The 16,893-nt window shown below is 46.1% G+C and overlaps 1 protein-coding gene across 1 annotated transcript in view; it reads right to left on the bottom strand.

Annotated features, from left to right (window-relative positions):
* The window catches only part of LOC142303972 (uncharacterized), a 62,525-nt gene extending 52,917 nt beyond the window's left edge, over positions 1–9,608 (bottom strand). The window contains exon 1 of the mRNA XM_075345902.1: positions 9,520–9,608. Coding sequence (XP_075202017.1) covers positions 9,520–9,535 — 16 coding nt within the window. The 5' untranslated portion in view covers positions 9,536–9,608. The remainder of the gene's footprint in view (positions 1–9,519) is intronic.
* Positions 9,609–16,893: the final 7,285 nt, after the last annotated feature.

Here is a 16,893-nt window from a genome sequence, read left to right as displayed (position 1 = left end):
GCGTAACATCTAGCGCATACCAACCACGCTCTCCTCGATGTTTTGTGAACTCCACTAAGTCTCCCATGTACAGAGTGGGCTCTTACATCCCTTTTGCTCACAAATATGCCTTCATTCATGCCAGGTGCAACGATAAAGCCATACCCTGATTTTTAGCTGAAGCCTTCTACCACCCCAGGGCAAAGGGATCCCATTTCTTGGTAGCGAGCCTTCTTGTGGGAATGCGGAGGGAGCAGATACCGGTCCACCATCTCCTTTGGGAAATGGGCCTCCAGATCCTCCTTGAACCTCATGTATTCGGGGTCTTCTCCAGGTGGGGATGGGAGGTCCCATCCTTGGGCTGGGGAGTGGCATCTGCTCTGGCCTTACAGGCGTGGTAGATGGCCTTGTGGCCTGGTCTTGGCGGGCCGAGCCTGGCGGTGCTGCGGACTGGTCTTGGTGGGCCGCACCTTGCGTGGCGGCGGCCTGGTCTTGGCGGGCCGCACCTGTCATGGCTGCGGCCTGGGTCGGCGTCGCTCATGCGGCGTGGATGGGCATCGCTGCTGCGGCGGGATCTTGGCGGGCCAATCCTGGCATGGCGGCGGCCTGGACTTGGCGGGCCGCACCTGTCGTGGCTGTGGCCTGGGTCAGCGTCGCTCCTGTGGTGTGGATGAGCGTCGCTGCTGAGGCGGGATCTTGGCGAGCTGGCCCTGGCATGGCGGCGGCCTGGACTTGGCAGGCCGAGCCTGGTGTGGCTGCGGGCTGGGTCGGCGACGCCGCACCGGGCGTCTCTCCGGGGACCGCGGGCGTGGTAGCGGGGATCGGTGCACTCGTGCGGGCAGGGGCAACACAGGACTCACCCAGGCTTGGCATCATTGGAGTCCGAGTAGCCGCCGCTCGGCGCATTGCTTGCCTCTTCGTCCACTTCTTGCGGGCCCAGATGACTCCAGCCATCTCTCTGAGCTCTGGGCCTCCTTCCCAGATCTGCTGCATCACCTTCGCCTCCAGCCTTTCACACCACTGGTCCAGCTCCCAGTCCCACCAGGTAGCGGGGCCTAGCTCTGGATCGCTGTGTGTGAACGCCATTTTCTCTGCACGATCTTCTCTCAGCAGAAGGCTTGTGGCTTCTTCTCCTTCCCGCCGTCTCTGCACACCACCTCTGCTCTTATCACTTGCGAGGTCAGGACTCTGAAGGAATTCTCTCTGTAGCCACACCTCTTCATGGGTGGTAACTTCTTCTAGCGTGGGCTCCTGTTGTTCTTTGGCGCGCTTTTCATGGTGGCAATATGGCGGCGTTTCCAATTTTCCAAGCGGACCGCCCAGGTACATGGTCACCTGTCTTAACAGGTCTAGTCCTTATCCTGTTCATGACACCAGTTGTGAAGCCCCACAGGTGTTGTGTCGGTGCATTACCTTCAGGGACTGCATGTGGAGGAACAGTCTGGTCACAGGTAGGGAACCTTCTCTTTAGGATTTTCATGACGCTACTCTCGGTATTGCAGTCAGGGGACCGCCACTGCAGGTTAAGGGACGCCTGGGGTTGTTGGCCAGTGCAGTTAGGTGGTGTGGCCCTCCGAGAGTAGGGCTAGCCCCAGGGCCCATTTTGAGTGGGTAGAACCAAAAGGCGCAGAATGACTCAAACACAATCCAGGCAGTCTTTCAGGGTTTTTACTCACAGGTGATGGCAGGGTGAGTAACCTGGGCGTAGCTGGGATGAACCAGGCTGGAACCAGGTATCCTTCCGGCTGGCTGATGAGGGTGACTACCAACTCGTCTTCCTAGCCCTGTGTGTTTTGGGGTGACCCCTACTTGAAGCCCTGCTGGGGTCACCCAGGGAAGTTGCTGATGCCTCTCTCCCCTTGTTTTGGCCCGTTTGCTTGTAGCCTGGACCAGGTCACTCCGGGTGCTTGCCTCCTGTGAACTATGGACCTTCTCTTTGCTTCGTGGCTCCGGACTCTGTGGTGGTATGATGAGGGTCTGAAGTGCCCCCACTGGCAGGTTTGGCAGGAGAAAATTGAATAATCTCTGCACTGGGACCTGTTACCCTTTCGGGCCTGGTACCTCCCTGGCAGTCCCCTTACTCTGCCACCCCGTTGCTCTCCCTAGCTTTGGGTGGATTTCAGGTGGCACTCCCAGGTGACCGATCACCCCGGTCGGTAGTCACTGCGCGGACGCTGTTAGATTGCAACAGGCTTCAGTGTTATGATCCGGAACCATGGAAGACCACCATAAATCATTGGTAAAAGGTGACAAGAGCATTGGCAACTAATCTGGCCGCCATCCCCTTACTAACCATCACAATTAGAAGTAGCCGAGGGGTGAACTAACATCCTGTGCACTGCGAACCCAGACGGATAACTAGCTGTCCTAAAGGAAGGAACGATGAAAAACTCTCTGCCTCAGAAAATAGATAAAGAATAGCAAGCCCCCCACATTCAAAGACTGCGGTGATATAGGAAAACACAATACACAGATAGATGATAGGATTAGCAAAAGGTGAGGCCCCCACTGACTAAAATAGGAAAGTACAGGAAAGGGGCTGATGGTGGCCAGAGAAAAACCCTGCAAAATTCCAAATTCCTGATAGTACAAAAAGGCCCTCAGATCTCACAATCTGCACTCCGTCCTATACCAGGTGCTCTTGTCATACCAATGAACAGAAAACAGGAATCATTACAAATTCAAAAGGCCACAAACACATGGACTAATAGAAGCAATACTCCAAACATAACTGCAGGGAGTTTCCCAGCTAAACAATTGAGAGGGAAGATCCCTGCATGCAAACAAACTGAAAACAACCACAGCAATTGACAAACTCAGATAAGAGTAAAAGAACCAAACAACAAATAAAGAGCAAAACACTTATCTGGGATAGATGAGGTGTGGAGCAGAAAGAAGCAGGCTGGTGAACAAAGAACAACTGACATCCGGCATAGCCTGCTATCAGACCAGGATTTAAATAAGCAGAGAGTTAGCAATGGAAACGCCCATTGCTCAACACACCTGGTCTATGTCCAAACCATTCCTGGCCACAAGAGGGAGCCTCCCAGCAACCAAGGCATAACTGACATTCACAACACTTCAGGGTCTGCTTCACACGTCTGCTCTCCCTGAGCTGCACTCTCCAACTCGGCTCACTCCTCACTACTCTGTTTGCCTACGCCACCTAGCAACCAGGCTCTCTACCACACCCCTTGAGTGGACATGGAGGCTGCGCCCCCTCCTGGATTCCCCAGGGGTCCTATCAAAGGTAGATGTGTGAGACCTGATTACTATGCGCCTGCGTAGTCACACCTTGGTCAGCCTTCTGGATTACCTGTATTGTACTGCCCCCAGCATGGGTGCAGTACTCAGTGGTGCCTGACCAGGTCAGGGGCGCCACAAAAGGAAGCCTCAGTTTCTATCCCTGCTAATGATAAAATGCAGCAAGGAATTTCCTGAGCTGAGGTACACAGACGCTGTTATCTAAAGAAGGGGTGGTTCCTCAGCCAACAGAAAAACAGTGTTGCTTCCTGGTATCAGCTATAGTACAGAATATATCAGTGACATATTATCTGTATATACCTGCTGTAGGAATGACACAAATGCAAAACTAATGAAGTGTGTCCTCACTTCTTTATTGGGAATTCCACCGAATTTTGGTGGATTTTCTGATGAAGTGAGGACACAGAATGAAATGCGAAGAATAAAAGCACCTACACTTCAGTACTTTTGGATTTGTGTCAGTGCAGAAATCGTTCGACCTTTACTCGGTTCCTGATTTTTACCGGCTTTTGTGCGTGTGGACTCTGCAGCAGCTGATTACGTGATTTGATACTGGCTGTCACAACCACACAAGCTGAGCAGTATTCCTCATCACCTTTCATATGTTTATTAGGTAAGACCCTATTTCACTTTCTATCATTAGCTTTCATTTCATTTAATTCTTCCGTGACTTACTCTACTCATTACTCTAAAGGGCCCGTTACACGCTACGATATATCAAACGATATGTCTTCGGGGTCACGTCGTTAGTGATACACATCCAGCATCGTTTGACATATTGTAGCGTGTGACAGGTACGAGCGACTGTGAACGAGCAAAAATACTCACCTTATTGTTGCTCGTTGACACGTCGCTCATTTTCAAAATATCGAACGTCCTTCTGCGCGCCGGTTGTTTATCGTTCCCGAGGCAGCACACATCGCTCCGTGTGACACCCCGGGAACGATGAACTGCAGCTTACCTGCATCCCGCTGGCAATGCGGAAGGAAGGAGGTGGGCGGGATGTTACATCTCGCTCATCTCCGCCCCTCTGCTTCTATTGGCCGGCCGCTGTGTGATGTCGCTGTGATGCCGAACGTCCCTCCCCCTTCAGGAAGAGGATGTTCGCCACACACAGCGAGGTCGTTTGGGAGGTAAGTACATCTGACGGGGGCTAACGACTTTGTGCGACACGGGCAACAAATTGCCTGTGTTGCACAAACAATGGGGGCGGTTGCGATAGCACATGCGATCGCACGATGAATTGCCGCATGTAAAGCAGCCTTTACTTCTCCAAGCCAATGAAATACTCTGCACTTTATCCCCTTCACCACAGGCTGGCTTCTCTGGTTATCTCTTTCAGTCCTGTCACTATACCTTAGTCTACGCTTCTGTTTCCAACTAGGGAACCCAGGACTGGTGAGTCGACATCTAATAGTGGCTGGTAACACTGCGCCTATAGACACACACACGGGGAATTTAAACATCTTAGTACCACTATACATATAAATACACATTATACATTGTTGTAAAGGCAATGACATCTTAAGCGGATGCAGATTGAAACCCACTCTCTTATACAAGCACACCCTAACCTAAAACAGGTTTTATGCCAGCACAACAACCATGGTACAGGTCCTTGCTTCCATAACTTATTAGTAAAGATGAAAATACTTGGTTTTGTGGCTGCTCAGCTCCATTTTCCTGACACAGGTATCAAACCTGCTACACAACACTGAACATTTTTTAAAGGTATTTGTAAGAGATCCTTCTCAAAGTGACAGAAGTGTTATGTGTGCAACCTCTGTGTGTTTCCAAAATCTAAGTATTCAATGTGATGAATCACACCAAGTCACTAAAGGTGCTACATAAAGTTACACCAGCATGCTGGTCTACTGTAAACCCATTCCAACAGAATAAGAATTCCCAAAAATTATTACCCATCCCTCCAAGCTAGAAGGCCACAGTGAGGGTCAGGAACTAGTAGCCTCCCTTTGTTGAAGCCCAGTTAGGCCCAATAGTACCCCAAAAATCTGCACTGGCTGTCTACCAATGCTAGAATTTGGAGCCTCCAACTGTTGACTCTCTTCCTGTGAAAAAAGATTTTGGGGTTCAGGGAGATGCTAAACATAAGGGCCACAACCAGCTCCCCTAGACCTTTTTAAGAGAGGAACCCATGAGGGGGCCACAACATAACAAAAATTATAGTTTAAGGACACACAGTTAAAGTGGTAGGATACACAGAGAACAATAAATGAAATAAATAAGTGAAGGATTCCCAGCACTAAATGTGGGACAGTTGCTTGCTGCTATTTTTATGCTGAGGAGGGCCCAAGAACCATGGACCTTCCCACCCTGAGAATGCCAGTCCCCAGCTGTCTGCAGTATCTCTGCTGGTTATTAAAAATGGACAGGAGCCCACAATATTTTTTTTATTTATTTAAATAATTAAAAAAAACATTGTAGAGGAGCATTTATTATTAATAACCAGTCAAGATAAAGCACACAACAGTTGTCTACTTTACCTATATTGGTTTTCACAAATAGGTAGGGGACCGCACGTCAAAGTGACGTAATACTGTATCAACATTGTTCCCAGAAACAATCTGTTTTAGAGAGGCATCCAGGCATCTTCCCCGCGCTGTTCCCATTCAATTTCAGAAAGTTTCCATCCATTTCAGAATTTTTACAGCCCAGCCAGGCATCCTCGGATTGTTTACACATCTTAGCACTAGAGAGTGCAACAGCCTCTTTTTTGCTAATATATCTCATGTTCAGTTTGCACCTGTTCACACTAGAATGATAGGTTGTACCATCAGTCTTTTTTATTAGATTACAGGGTCATGCCTTCTGATTGAGCACTCCTGTTCCTTAACCTTAGGCGATTTTAATTCTTTATTTGCAGGTTCCTGTCCGCCCAATAGTTGTAGGTTTTTTAACCCAAAGAGAGGTATTACGTTGAAAGGGACCCAACATTAAGAGGTTGCTTTGGCTGTTGGACTCACATAAAACTGCCCGTTTTTGTGTACTTGGTATTTCATTTTTTGATGTTTTTCATAACAGTAATGCATGTCTATATTACTATATTCATTGTTATATGTCACAAACAGCCAAGTGGGGGTCTCACAAGATCCACCCGTTGTTCACCAATTTGTCACGATCAGACTGCGCTCTAGCACCCCCTTGTTGGCAGACACATTTTGGTATTGCCTGAAAATAAGAAAATGAGGCTGCTGAGCTGCTAATGTCAAATATTGAAGGTCTCCCAGCATGGGTAATGTATATATCACCGATTCCCCCTAATTGAAAAAAAAAATAAAAATAAATAAATATATATATATATATATATATATATATATATATATATCCCACGGTACCCTTAAGTAGCACTCCAATAATTCTACACAGCAATAATTTCGCTGCGACCATCAAACTTTCCACAGGTAGTCCGGATACCTGTTAAAGATAGCAAAAGGCTCTTCGGGTTCAGATTCGTAAATAGACCTGTAGGAACGAGCTATTAAATTTATATATTTAATCTGAGAATAGGCAGTGATGTCCGACTTTATGGAGGGAGGTCTCCAGTAGACAAACTGGATGCATCATCACTTAGGTATGCCCTCCAGTACTGACCAAGGTCAAAAATGGGCTTCTGACTTTTAAGACCTAAATTCACCCTCTCATCTGTGACCTCATTTTACGATACCTTGTGGGCTGAGCCGAGGGCTTCAAAAAAATAAGGTAATTCTAGTTTTTTGCATATCTTTGCCCCTGGGCCACACGGGTGAGAGATATTAGCGTCATATTTTGTATCTCGATTCTTCATTCACATAGATACCAAACACAATGCATCTAGCATGATTTTATTGGCCAATACCCATTTGTTGAGATACCAGCGATCACCTAGCAAAGCCAAATGGTGCTCTTTTTCTAGCATTAACGTGGCACCTAAAAACTGGGTTAATAGCTTTTCTACTTAAAACAACAAAGAAATGTTATTGTGTGCACAGATTTGCCTCCAGCTGCTCCAACCCCCTGGTCGTAAATACCAAAACTCTCAGGCCTATCAGAAAGGATCATCATGGCGATCTGTGCTAGTGCTGGGGTGGGGGGTGGTATAAGGGACATTAAGAATTTTAATAGGACATTATACATACCATATTTTTCAGACTATAAGACACACTTTTTTTCCCAAACATTTTGGGGGAAAGTGAGGGGTGTGTCTTATAGTCTGATGGCTGTGGGGAAGGGGGTTGCAGTGGTGGTGGAGCAGGTCATCAGCGGCAAGAGCAGACTGTAGCAGCACCTACCGTGACCACGTGGGCCCGCTCATTAGTCTTATTTCATATGCACTGCATCCCGATGCCCATCATCTCTCAGCCCTGAAGCCGGCGCTGAGAGGTGGGCGGGATGATGGGCGGGGGGTGTGTGCATACTAAACAACTGGCCCGCGTGATCATCCCTGGCTCCTACAGCCTCAAGTAAATATGTGTGGCTATATTTCCTGCCCCACCGTATATCATCATCAACGTGGGGGGCAATGAATAAGTATGCTCACTAGTCACTGTTGCCTGCAGCATTGCGATGACCTCCTTTCTGCCTGCCCGCTGATGTGTGTGGAGAGTGATGCGCACAGTGATGACGTAATCGCTGTGCGCATGGCTCCACACAGGTCAGCGGTGCTGCTGCTAGTACAGACAGGAAGATGAGCGATGCTGCATGGAGTGAGAAAAGGGGAGTATAAAAATGTATGTTTTTATGTGTGCCACAGGATGCAGGCCATATATCAAGATGAGGACATATACCAGGATGGGAGCATATACTAGGATAGGGGTATTTATCAGGATGGGGGTATTTACCAGGATGGGGGTATTTACCAGGATGGGGGTATTTATCAGGATGGGGGTATTTACCAGGATGGGGGTATTTATCAGGATGGGGGTATTTACCAGGATGGGATTATTTATTAGGATGGGGGTATTTATCAGCATGGGGATTATACTAGGATGGGGGACATACATACAAGGATGGGGATAATATACAAGGCAGGAGGATCATTACCAGGATGGGGTACTTTAGTAGAGAATTTGGGGACATTAACCCCATAACAGTGTCAGCAGCAGATCCTCGCCCCATAACAGTGTGTCATGACCACATTTCTTGCTTAAAATTTTATTTTCCTATTTTCCTCCTCTAAAACCAGGGTGCGTCTTATGGTCCAATGCGTCTTATAGTCCGAAAAATACGGTATCTTAGCACTACAGCGAGCAACTGTCTCTGTTTTGTTAAGATATTCTGGGAGGGTATGCCGGAAAATATTTGAGCTTCCCATTGACTTGCATTAGGTTAATCATTCATAACTAATACACAAATAGCATGAAATATTAGAGACAAATAATCCAAACCCGAATATTTTGGCATTCGCACACCACGAGTGTTATGTCTTCTTTTATCTAGACATGTTCTTTCTGATTTATAAAGTGCTGCTGAATATGTTTTGTTCACAGTTATTATTTACCTTTTTGAAACTACTCACAGATTTTTGGTTTAAATTATTTTTATTTTTATTATTTACATACAAGACTTTGTACTACAAATACAGTAGAAAACCCACCCTTTGTGTCTCTGTGCACTAAAAGGGTCCCTAAATTATCCCAGTTAGCTTGTAGCTGCCTATCAGTGGGGGTCGGCACCCTAAGTCGTAAAAATTGGGTTAGTCCATCAAATGGGTCAACACGATTTTAAGTGTCCTATAATTCCCATCTAGACTGGTGATAAGTCATATCTATCCAGCAACCTTCAAACACCTATATCTATTCCTCTACACAGGTGTCTTTACCTATACTAATCCGGAATAAACAGGAAGGGTAGGCCACCGTGGAGTGGGTGCACCAATCAACTTAACCTTAGGGTGCCGACCCCCACTGATAGACAGCTACAAGCTAACAGGGAAAATTTAGGGACCTTTTAGTGCACAGGGACACAAAGGGTGGGTTTTCTACTGTATTTGTAGTACAAAGTCTTGGATGTAAATTAAACAAAAATAAAAATAATTTAAACCAAAAATCTGTGATGCTGAATATGCCAGCGTTATATAAATATAGCTAATATTATTGCCATAATATGGGAACGAAATAATAAATACATGAAAAAGAAATACTAAAAAAGGTAGAAAACATAAAAAATTAGATGCTTGTTATGGTGATGATGATGATGATGATGAAAGAAAGTAAAAAAAATGCAAAATTGTGAAAGATAGAAGAAGGTTCGATGGGGTCAACATTAATACTTTGTTACCTGGGATTGACGACATTGCTAAATCTCGCTCTTCTCTCACTTCTTGCACTTTGTGAAATGACTGCAAGTTATCGAAGAGAGTTCAACTCCAGTCTTATATGTTCCTGAAGTAGGCACCTCTTGTCAGGTGGCCTCATCTTCATTTGGCCTTCTCCTTCCCTACAGCGCTCCGTCATGTGTCTTTATCTCTGTTTTTCCATCTCCTGCCCTAAAGCGTTCCATCATGTCTTTATCTCTGTTTTTCCATCTCCTGCCCTAAAGCGTTCAATCATGTCTTTACCTCTGTTTTTCCATCTCCTGCCCTAAAGCGTTCCATCATGTCTTTATCTCTGTTTTTCCATCTCCTGCCCTAAAGCGTCCCATCATGTCTTTATCTCTGTTTTTCCATCTCCTGCCCTAAAGCGTTCCATCATGTCTTTACCTCTGTTTTCCATCTCCTGCCCTAAAGCCTTCCAGCATGTGTCATATTTGTATCTCTGTTTACATCTCCGATCCATGTGTTTCCAGGTCCCACAGCAAATATATCCATGTAAAAAAACACAAAATACCAGCTCACCGACCTTGCAACATTATCCAGTCAACTGGTGCACGGACACTTGAGCATGGGCAAAAGTAAGTTCGAAAAGAGGATTTCGAGATCTCCATTGGTAGCTTTGAAAATGTGTAACTCTTAATTGACCCATAGGCGACGTTGCAAATTTTCATTTCTGTGATTTCATTCTTTCCTCCCTTTCTTTTCCAAAAGCCATACTTTTTTATTTTTTTGTCCACATAGACATATGAGGCTTGTTTTTATTGGCACAAGTTCTATTTTGGAATGCCATCATTCATTTTACCAAATAAATTCCAGGTGGGGAGAAATTGTGAAGATAGAAATTCAGACATGGGATTTAGGGAGTTGTTTTACGGCATACATTTTGTGGTAAAAATGACCTCATTATATGATTCTCCTCATCAGTGCGATTACGACTATACCAATCATGTCCAGTATTATTTTAGTGTTCAATTCAACAAAAAATTGGTGTTGTTGTGTCTAGAGATGAGTGAACCTCTCAAGACTCAGTTCGCCAAAATGAACCGAACATATGATGCGTTTTCCAAACAATTCAACAAACTGAATCCAAGCCTTTCTAAACCCCGTTGGATTGGAATGTAAGGCAGAGAAAACACCTTTAGGGGGTCAAAAAGCTTCCAAAACAGCAAAAAATATGTTTTAGAGTGCAGCACCACTGTTTTGGCATAACTATTAGCTTCCTAGGCTATTGACAGAAGAAATATTGAGGTGGATGAGAGACAGTCGTAGGGCTGGTGCTCCCATACCCCTGCCAGTACAGACAATATACAACTTGGAGACCCATCTTGGAGTCTATACATTTAAAAACATTTCAGACAAACAGCAGGAAAGTGGCATCAATTGCTCCCCTCCCCCATTTTCCCACAGTGTCTTTGCACAGTAGGACGGTATGACCCATGCAAAACACAGGCTGTGGCCTGGAATTTCTATTTCAAAACTTGAGCACAAAGTGACCATGCCATCTCCATTAGTGCATCCAGGCAAGAATAATGCCCTAGCAATTTCTGTACAATCAGGTTGAGCACGTGAGCCATGCAATGCACATGTGATGTCGCCCAAGCATAGTATCATCACCAGGTTTGCACAGTTATCGCACATGACCTTCCCTAGCTCCAGGTTCAGTGCAGACAGCTATTGATCAAACTGGACCTGGATAGTGGTCCTCAACTCTGCAGCTGTGTGACTGCTTTTTCCAATGCATATTAATTTATGAACTGCCTAATTGCATTGACTTAAGGCCGCTTTACACGCTGCAATATCGATACCGATATCGCTAGCGTGCGGACCCACCCCCATCGGTTGTGCGACATGAGCAAATCACTGCCCGTGGTGCACAACATTGCTCAGACCCGTCACACTACTTACCTGCCTAGCGACGTCGCTGTGACCGGTGAACCGCCTCCTTTCTAAGCAACGTCACTAAGCGGCCGCCCAATTGAAGCGGAGGGGTGGAGATGAGCGGGACGTAACATCCCGCCCACCTCCTTCCTTCCGCATTGCCGGTGGAGGCAGGTAAGGAGATGTTCGTCGCTCCCGCGGTGTCACACGTAGCGATACGTGCTGCCGCATGAACGACGAACTACATCGTACACACAGCAGCAACGATAATTGGGAAAAGGAGGGCATGTCACCGATTAGCGATTTTGAACGCTTTTGCGACGATTCAAAATCGCTCATAGGTGTCACACGCAACGACATCACTAAAGCGGCCGGATGTGCGTCACAAATTCCATGACCCCAACGAGATCACTTGAGCAATGTCGTAGCATGTAAAGTGGCCTTTAGAGACAGAATGTGTACTGGCATTTTCATTTTAAAAATGAAAGGTGTAGGCCTCTTGCTGGCAGAACCCTGGCACTACAGATAAAAGCCAATTTGGAGACCCAGCTTGGAGTCTACACATTTCCAAAAATTATTGTAAGGCAAGAGGAAATGCGGCAACAATTGGCACACACCACAAATAGGCCAACTAAGCAACATGGCTGCATGGGACTGGCCCTGGAACAAGGCCTGAACCAGTATTTCCACCTTCACCAGAGACAAAGATAAAAGACAGGAGTAGGGCTGGTGCTCCCATACTACAGACAAAAGTCAACTTGGAGGCCTTACTTGGAGTCTCCACATTTCCAAAAATTAAAGTCAGGCAAGAGGAAAAGTGGTAAGAATTGGCACACACTACAAATAGGTCAAACAAACAACATGGCTGTTGGGGACCAGCCCTGGAACATGGCCTGAGCTAGCATTTCTACCTTCACTAGAGACAACAAGATAAAAGACAGGCATAGGGCTGGTGCTCCCATACCACTGGAACTACAGACAAAAGCCAACTTGGAGAACCCACTTGGAGTCTCCACATTTCCAAAAATTAAGGTCAGGCAACAGGAAAAGTGGCAACAACTGAAACACACTACAAATAGGCCAATTAAGCAACATGGCTGTGTGGAACCGGCCAAGGAACAAGGCCTGAACAAGCTTTTCTACCTTAAGCAGAGACAGCAAGATAAAAGACAGGCGTAGGCCTCTAGATCCAAGACCACTGACACTACGCACAACACACAACCTGGTGACTCATCTTGGAGTCTCAACATTTCAGGCAGACAGTAGTACAGTAGCATCATTTTTCCCCTCCCCACAAGGTCTTAAACCTGCAGGGAGGTATGGTCCATGCAAAACACTGGAATGGCCTGGTATATAGATTTTAAAAATCATGACATACTGTATTCCTGTACTTCTGCTGGTTCTGGTGCTCATATTAGTTCTGATCCTGCACACAAGGAACAATTCATAAATTGTAAAATTGGATGACCCTTAACTTAGAATTGGGCTACAGGGCTTACTTTTATAATCAAAGGGCTTGATTAGGTTTGGGATGAAAGTCTGCAATCATTCTATGTGACCGCACACTTCTGAGTTCTCACAGCATGCACTGCACACTTTTAGGATTCTCTAGTGCCACTGGAGAGAGTGGACAAGTATGAGATTTTTATATTTCTGGTCACATTCTGACTAGACATGTCCAACCTCACTTAATTCATTTTCATTAAGCGAGGCCATTCATGTCTAGTCGGCAAGTGACCAAATGTATGGAAATCTCATACTTGCGATTTTGTGACCTCCCATTCCCCCTGCCGTCACCAGAGAATACTGACGGCGTGCAGTGTGCGCTCTGGGAAAACTGAGAAGTAAGCAGTGCAGCCCAATCCTAGTAGCATGTAATATACACACTGTCAGGATTCAGCTTTACTCGCTGGTTCCAGCAGTCATCTTATGGCCATTCCACTCATTTGGGATTTTCATACTTGCACGTGGCAACTGGCTTTTCTTCCTACATTTCTTTTTGAAAATTGAAGAAACTTATTAAGAGCAGCTCATCATCATGTGACTGTAAGTGTGCACATCACATATGAATGATTAGTCACATGGGGGGGGCGCCAAACTGAATTCTTGCCTCGGGTGCTGTAAAGCCAAGATATACCTCTGAGGCTACTTTCATACTTGCGTTGGACGGGATCCGTAGCATCCGTTGTGCCACTATATGCAACGCATCCGTTGCATCCGTCACACAACGCAATGCTACGGATCCCGTCCACCGCAAGATCGTACAAAACAACGGAAAGCTTTTTTTTTTATTTTTATTTATTTTTTCTTCTTTACAGTTTTACCGGCAGCAGGCTATTGTGAACGATCAGCTGATTGCTCTCACATGCCAGCGGCCGGGCGCTCAGCTGAGCACTCTCACATGCCGGCGGGCGGGCATGCCGGCGGCCGGTCGTTCAGCTCAGCGCTCTCACATGCCGGGCGCTCAGCTAAACGTTCGGCCACCGAGAGACAAAATAAAGTTTATGATTTAAAAAAAAAAGAGCATGCGCAGTGAAATCCTACGGGTTGTGCTGCTCAAAAAAAAAGGTACATGCTGCGTTCCTTCCGCCCTGTGCAGCGTCAAAATAACGACGCTGTGTCGTCCAGCGGATGCAACGCAGACACTTGCGTTACAGTGCGTCGTCCATACAAGTCTATGGAGAATAGCGCAGTGCGTTAATGGACTGCGCTATTCTCCATAGCGGCGGACTCCACTGAACGCAAGTGTGAAAGTACCCTGATATAAGTGTGATTTACAGCCTAAAACTTCACCACTGAAGGGGAGATAGACTTTGAGTGTCCTAGGCATGGCCGACGGACTGACCATAAGTCAAAGTTTGTGAAAGCCTGCCTTCTTTTCTTAAATTCTCCATGAAGAGGGAGTGTTGACAAAGTGGCGTTTACAGAAGAGTGAGCCTGGGGAAGCTGAAAAACAGCAGAGTCTGAAATTACAGCCGGTCACGTCATTTTTGCTTGCCATTAGAGATTAGCAAACTTGTGGAAGTTTGGTTCTACTGGTCCAGCTGAACTTCTTTAAAGTTTGGTTTTAGACTTGGACTTGACCTGACTTTCCTTTGAAGTCACTGATTGGCAGCTCAGGTCTCCACCCATATGCAGTCATCCATAAACAGCTCTCTTCCGGGGACGGGAGGGCAGGGGTTTTTACTTTTTTGTTTTTGCTGCACACTACATCTGATCACGATGTTTATACATCCAGTGCGAGTCAATCAAACAATGCAAGCGGTTGGGCCGAGCACCGAGCATACCTGAGCACAGCGATGCTCGCACGAGTGATTTGCATTAGTTAAGCACCCGAACTTTGTTTTCTTGGAAAGGTCTGAGTTTGTACTGAACACCAAGCTTCACGTTTGCTCATCTCTATTTACCATAGTAACAGTATTATGAAATTCAAGATATGTAACTTTTATTGCAAGTGAACCTCATCTGGAAGCTGAAAAAGCCTATCTAGCAAGCAAACCACTTGTGCGCATGTCTTAAATGTACAGAATACCAGATCTGCACATCTCGGAGGAGGCTTATTACAAAACTGGTGTAATTCATTGATACACCGGGCTAATGGTGGAGGAGCAGTGCTGTTTCTGAAGGCGGTTCTTTTCACCACTTGTGTGTATATATATATCTGTCATCTTCATGTATGCTGTACTTGTTGTTGATGCACTGGTCCGGAGGAAGAGGTTTTCACCTCGAAACGCGTACACCTATGAAATAAAAGAATACTCATCTTCATCAACATTACACGTCTTCATTCGGCTGATGCGCGGCATTAACCCCTTCTCTACCCTATCTTGTATATTCCAGAGCTTGTTTGTTGGGCTGGTTGTTCTCCATGTTCAGCTCAGCCAGGCTCATGTTGGTGCCTTATCTCAGGATAGTCACCTCCTGGTCTCCTGGCTCACAGACTGGATGGCTCCATCTATTCTCAGGGCCCGCTGCTTGTAGGATGTTGGCCTGGAGAGAAGGGAGACAGAGAACACAATGGTGGTGGTGCGCACACCGGGAGCTGCACATGGCACCAACCCCACTCCACAATGTACTCACTGCCCACAGGCCATACAAAGGGCAAGAAGACAAAACTATTACAGGTTAAATAAACAAAATATACAGCGCATGAAACGTAAAAATAAGGAAATAATGGACATACATAAAAAGGGCAAAATTAGCTATAAAATTGAGAAGGAAGGCAAAAGCATGATCTACTTATCAGTCCTTTGTAGGAATGTCCTTTCCTTCTCTCAGTGACAGGAAGAAAATGTGCACAAGCTCACTTGGCTCACTTGGCTTGTGTCCCCATCAGGCCTAAGCCACACGGCAAGAAAATCGGTACGAGTGGAGTGAGATAAAACATTGCATTCCACTCGGACCACTATTAGCCTGTGTGTCAGCACACATGTGCAATTTTTCTTCTCAGCCCTAATCGGACCGAGAAAACAATTGCAGCATGCTGCGGGTGTAATGAGAGACTCTTTTCTCTCGCACTTATTCAAGTGTATGGGACAAGAGAAAAATCGCACTGCACTCGCGGTACACCGGTGTATTGTGAGTGCAGAGCGAGAATGGCAATAGCCAACTACAGAGGAGAGAGGGAGAGAAATCCCTCCCCTCCGCAGCACCGGCCCGCCCCTCCTCAGTGCCGGCCCGCAGCTGAGGTCCGCTCGCACAGTCGGATCTCAGTTGCAGGGATGCTAGCATGACACTCGGCTCTGCTGTACTGCCAACATGAGCCGAGTGTCATGCGAGCATCACACTAGTGCTCTGTGTGGCCCTGGCCTAAGGGAAATAATCTATTTGTTAAACACAGTCCAGTATTGGGGCTGAATTTGGACATCATTCGTCTCCATCTTGGGTCCATCTTGGGTCCACATATGAGGAGTGGGCTTCCATACACATGCACTCTGCCTGCTACCCCTTCAACCATCCAATATAATATTCAGATGGATATCAGCCTTGTATGGAAAATGTAAGTCATGCGATGTCGCTTATTTGGGATTCCAGCAATCTGCGTTCACAAGGCTGAATCTGATTTCCCATAGTGATAAGTGAGGTAGAAGTCATCTGCTGATCTCCTAATGATGGAGGTGTTTACATTTCACAGGGATCATTACATATTCAGGAATAAGTGGAAAATATGGCTTTTAGCAATGGCAACACTTATGATGCTCATGTCTATCCACTGCACATCGCACTTTTAGGTTCTGCCATGTGACAATGACACAGGTAAGTAGAAAATCATGTTCACTTGATGGGTTTCCTTTGGAGACACCTCCTTTTTCCAATGCCATGGTCAATAGCTTTCCTGTGAGTTCATTGGAGCAATTTCTCTGACCTATTTACTCTAGGTGTAACCTGTCAGATGGAATAAGGTCAGTAAAATCATTTCGGCCAGGAATAAATACATTAGGAAGGTGGATCTTCACCTTCAT

The sequence above is a fragment of the Anomaloglossus baeobatrachus genome, chromosome 1, assembly GCF_048569485.1.
Source record: "Anomaloglossus baeobatrachus isolate aAnoBae1 chromosome 1, aAnoBae1.hap1, whole genome shotgun sequence".
NCBI lineage: Eukaryota > Metazoa > Chordata > Amphibia > Anura > Aromobatidae > Anomaloglossus > Anomaloglossus baeobatrachus.
The sequence above is the reverse complement of the archived record's forward strand: the minus strand, read 5'-3'. Positions and strand labels throughout refer to the sequence as shown.